Source organism: Nycticebus coucang, chromosome 7, assembly GCF_027406575.1.
Source record: "Nycticebus coucang isolate mNycCou1 chromosome 7, mNycCou1.pri, whole genome shotgun sequence".
NCBI classification, from domain to species: Eukaryota; Metazoa; Chordata; class Mammalia; order Primates; family Lorisidae; genus Nycticebus; species Nycticebus coucang.
In genome coordinates, this window is record NC_069786.1 from 18,290,791 (window position 1) to 18,293,972 (window position 3,182).

The following is a 3,182-nucleotide window of genomic DNA, read 5'->3' on the forward strand; positions in this document are numbered from 1 at the left end:
AACCAAGGCTCTCCTGGACTTGGTGGGCTGAGGTCTGATCCTGTTTGCAGGCGTGGGGATGGATTAGGTGTCCTCCGAAGCACCTCGCTGGCAGTAGGATTCCAGCTGCCTTGGTGTCCACGTGAGGTGCCTGTGCACGCCTTGCGACTGCGCGCGTGGGTGTTTGTGTGAGTTGGTCGGTGGGAGGCGCGTGAGTGTGGCCCCCGGTGGGTGTGTCTGAGGCACTCGGGCTGGGGGCTGCGCCCGCTGCGCCCACTTGTGGCTCCCAGGCACCTCCAGGAGGAACCGCACCTTCCCAGCCTCTGCTGAGGACGCCGCCCGATAGGAAGCGGACCGGAGGCTGATGACATGAGGGCGCCGTCTCCCGAGTGATGGCAGCGCGCGCTGCCTCGCCGCCTCCGCCGCTCAGCCCCGGACTCCTTACGTCAGGGTAGCTGGGTCCCCCCTCCGCGCGGGAGCCAGCGAGCAGCGGGAGAGCAGAGCAGAGCTCGCCGCGGTGCCGGGGCGCCCTCACTGCGCGCGGAGCCCCGCCGAGCCCCGCTGAGCCGAGCCGGACAGGAGGCAGCGCCGCGGATCTCGCGCCGGACGCCGCAAGCGGACCCATTACTCCGCTGCCGCAGCCGGACCGGTGGGGCGCCGGGCTCGTCCTGTGCGCCACCCCGCCATGCGCGCTGGGCTCCGCGGCTTTCCGGAGCAGCCCCAGCACGGTGGGCACAGGCGCCCGTGGCCGGGCGCAGCTCCCTGAAGTAGTTGGGTGGTCAGGGCAGGGTCGCCACGTCGGGGGCGCGGCCGGGACCCGCGGAGTCGGCCCCCGAGCGCGGGGAGCGGGGCCGCCCGCGCCGCCCCATCATTACCTCCCCGAGCGGCAAGGAGGAGCTGGTGGCGGTCGCCTCCCGACTGTGGCAGCGGCGCCGGCGTGCCTGCCTGGCGGCCGTCGGCGTACTCCTGGCCATGGCGCTCGGGCTGCTCATCGCGGTGCCGCTGCTGCTGCAGGCGGCGCCCCCCGGCGCGGCGCACTATGAGATGATGGGCACCTGCCGCATGATCTGCGACCCGTACAGTGCCGCGCCCGGAGGGGGACCCGCAGGCGCCAAGGCCCCGCCGCCCGGACCCAGCACGGCTGCCCTGGAAGTCATGCAGGACCTCAGCGCTAACCCTCCGCCTCCCTTTATCCAGGGACCCAAGGGCGACCCGGGGAGACCGGGCAAACCAGGGCCGCGGGGTCCCCCTGGAGAGCCGGGCCCTCCCGGACCCAGGGGTCCTCCCGGGGAGAAGGGCGACTCAGGGCGGCCCGGGTTGCCGGGGCTGCAGCTGACTGCCGGTGCGGCCGGCGGCGTCGGGGTGGTGGGTGGCGGAGCCGGGGGCGGTGGCGGCGACTCCGAAGGCGAAGTGACCAGTGCTCTGAGCGCCGCTTTCGGCGGCCCCAAGATCGCCTTCTACGTGGGTCTCAAGAGCCCCCACGAAGGCTACGAGGTGCTTAAGTTCGACGACGTGGTCACCAATCTTGGCAATCACTACGATCCCACGACCGGCAAGTTCAGCTGCCAGGTGCGAGGCATCTACTTCTTCACCTATCACATCCTCATGCGTGGCGGCGATGGCACCAGCATGTGGGCGGACCTCTGCAAGAACGGGCAGGTCAGTGAACCCTACTCCAACGAGCCTCCGCACACCCTTGCCCGCGTCCCAAACTGCCCGGGGAACTCGCCTCCTTTCTCTCCACCCGCGGGTGACAGGAGCAAGCCCCGGGAGGAAGCGCGCTGCTGGGCCCCCGCAACCCGCTTCCCAATGCGCCCGAGCGTTGCTGACTAGAGCTCAGCGCCGGAGGTTGGGCCCCAAGCGCCCAGAGCCCCCGTACCCAATCCCTGCCTCTAGCTCCGTGGGCTCCTCCGAAACCTGTTTTCTTTAGCGCCCGCCCGGTCGCCCATTTGCCTTCCAGTCTTTTTTCCTCTTGGCACTGGGTTCTCCCACCCTTTCCGCCTGGGTCAGTGTCCATGAAGTCCCCTCTCTCCTTCCCTCCCGGACTTGCCGGCGCGGGGAGGAGGGGACCCGGAAGGAGTTGAGCAAGTTGGAGAGAAAGCGTGGAGCTGAGCGGGGAGTGTCGACCCTGGAGCCAAGGGCAGCAGGAGGCCTGTCGGGGCGCCAGGCGGGGGCAGCACAAGGGTTCTGGCAGAGGTGCCCGCGCTCACTCGCTCCCGCGGCTCCCTCCTAGGTCCGGGCCAGCGCCATCGCGCAGGACGCCGACCAGAACTACGACTACGCCAGTAACAGCGTGGTGCTGCACCTCGACTCCGGGGACGAAGTGTACGTGAAACTGGACGGTGGGAAGGCACACGGAGGCAACAACAACAAGTACAGCACGTTCTCGGGCTTTCTTCTGTACCCGGATTAGGGACGGGGTTGGCAGTGGCGCTAGGTGAGGTGGCTTCAGGCTGTCCTGTCCCTGCGGGAGTGCACAGCTCCTTGGCGAGGGCCACTCCATTCATAACACTTCCTGACATCTCCGTTGGAAAAGGCACATCCCTGCTGTCCTCCTCGCCCTGCTCCTGGTCTCAATGTGTCTGCAACTCACCACGCTTCAGGCTCTGGGCTCTGAACTCCTCATCCCTGTCCCCAGCCGAGCAAGGGAGAGGGGGACGCCAAGCCCTCAGGGGGGTGGCACTGATTTTGCAAACCTGATTGGAGTGGACAGGCCTGCCCTCTTCCAGGCCTACGTCTTATCCCAGTGCCCTGAGCCCCAGCCAGGGAGGTAGGCCCAAGGGAACATGGGCTCCCTGGGGCATCCTTTGTGACCTGAAATACTTGTGCAAATTTCCCTGTCCATCAGCCAAAAACCCACCCACAGCAGAATTCCAGCAAACAGAAAATTCACATCTGCACACCACACTCCCTTCCGACTCAGACCCACTGCAATGCATTAAATTATGTTTTTAGACTATAGGCTCCCTTGTCTCTGTCAGCGTGGCCTCTGGGCCAAGGCTCCACATGTCCATCTTGTCATAAAGACCTTAATTGGGTCCAGGGTTGCTCCATCTGGGCCCTGCTCTCCAGGGGCAGCTATGTCCCTACCACCTGGCCTGGCTGAAAAGATGTGAGGAGATGGGAGCAGCACCAGACCTTCCCCCCAAGTTCTTCCCTGCTCCGCAGCCCTGAACTGGAGGGGCACCAAGGGCGTGGGGAGT

The 3,182-nt window shown here is 66.6% G+C and overlaps 1 protein-coding gene across 1 annotated transcript; it reads left to right on the forward strand.

The window, feature by feature from the left end:
- The first annotated feature begins 238 nt into the window (after window positions 1-238).
- Window positions 239-2,927, forward strand: C1QL2 (complement C1q like 2). Its single transcript, XM_053597689.1, has 2 exons — window positions 239-1,638; window positions 2,213-2,927. Exons 1-2 carry the CDS (start codon window positions 952-954, stop codon window positions 2,390-2,392), a joined length of 867 nt encoding a protein of 288 aa, XP_053453664.1. The 5' UTR covers window positions 239-951; the 3' UTR covers window positions 2,393-2,927.
- Window positions 2,928-3,182: the final 255 nt, after the last annotated feature.

Coding starts and splice junctions, on each gene's coding strand:
- C1QL2 (XM_053597689.1), top strand. CDS start 952: ATGGCGCTCGGGCTGCTCATCGCGGTGCCGCTGCTGCTGCAGGCGGCG. Junction 1,639..2,212: donor ACCTCTGCAAGAACGGGCAG/GTCAGTGAACCC, acceptor GCTCCCTCCTAG/GTCCGGGCCAGCGCCATCGC.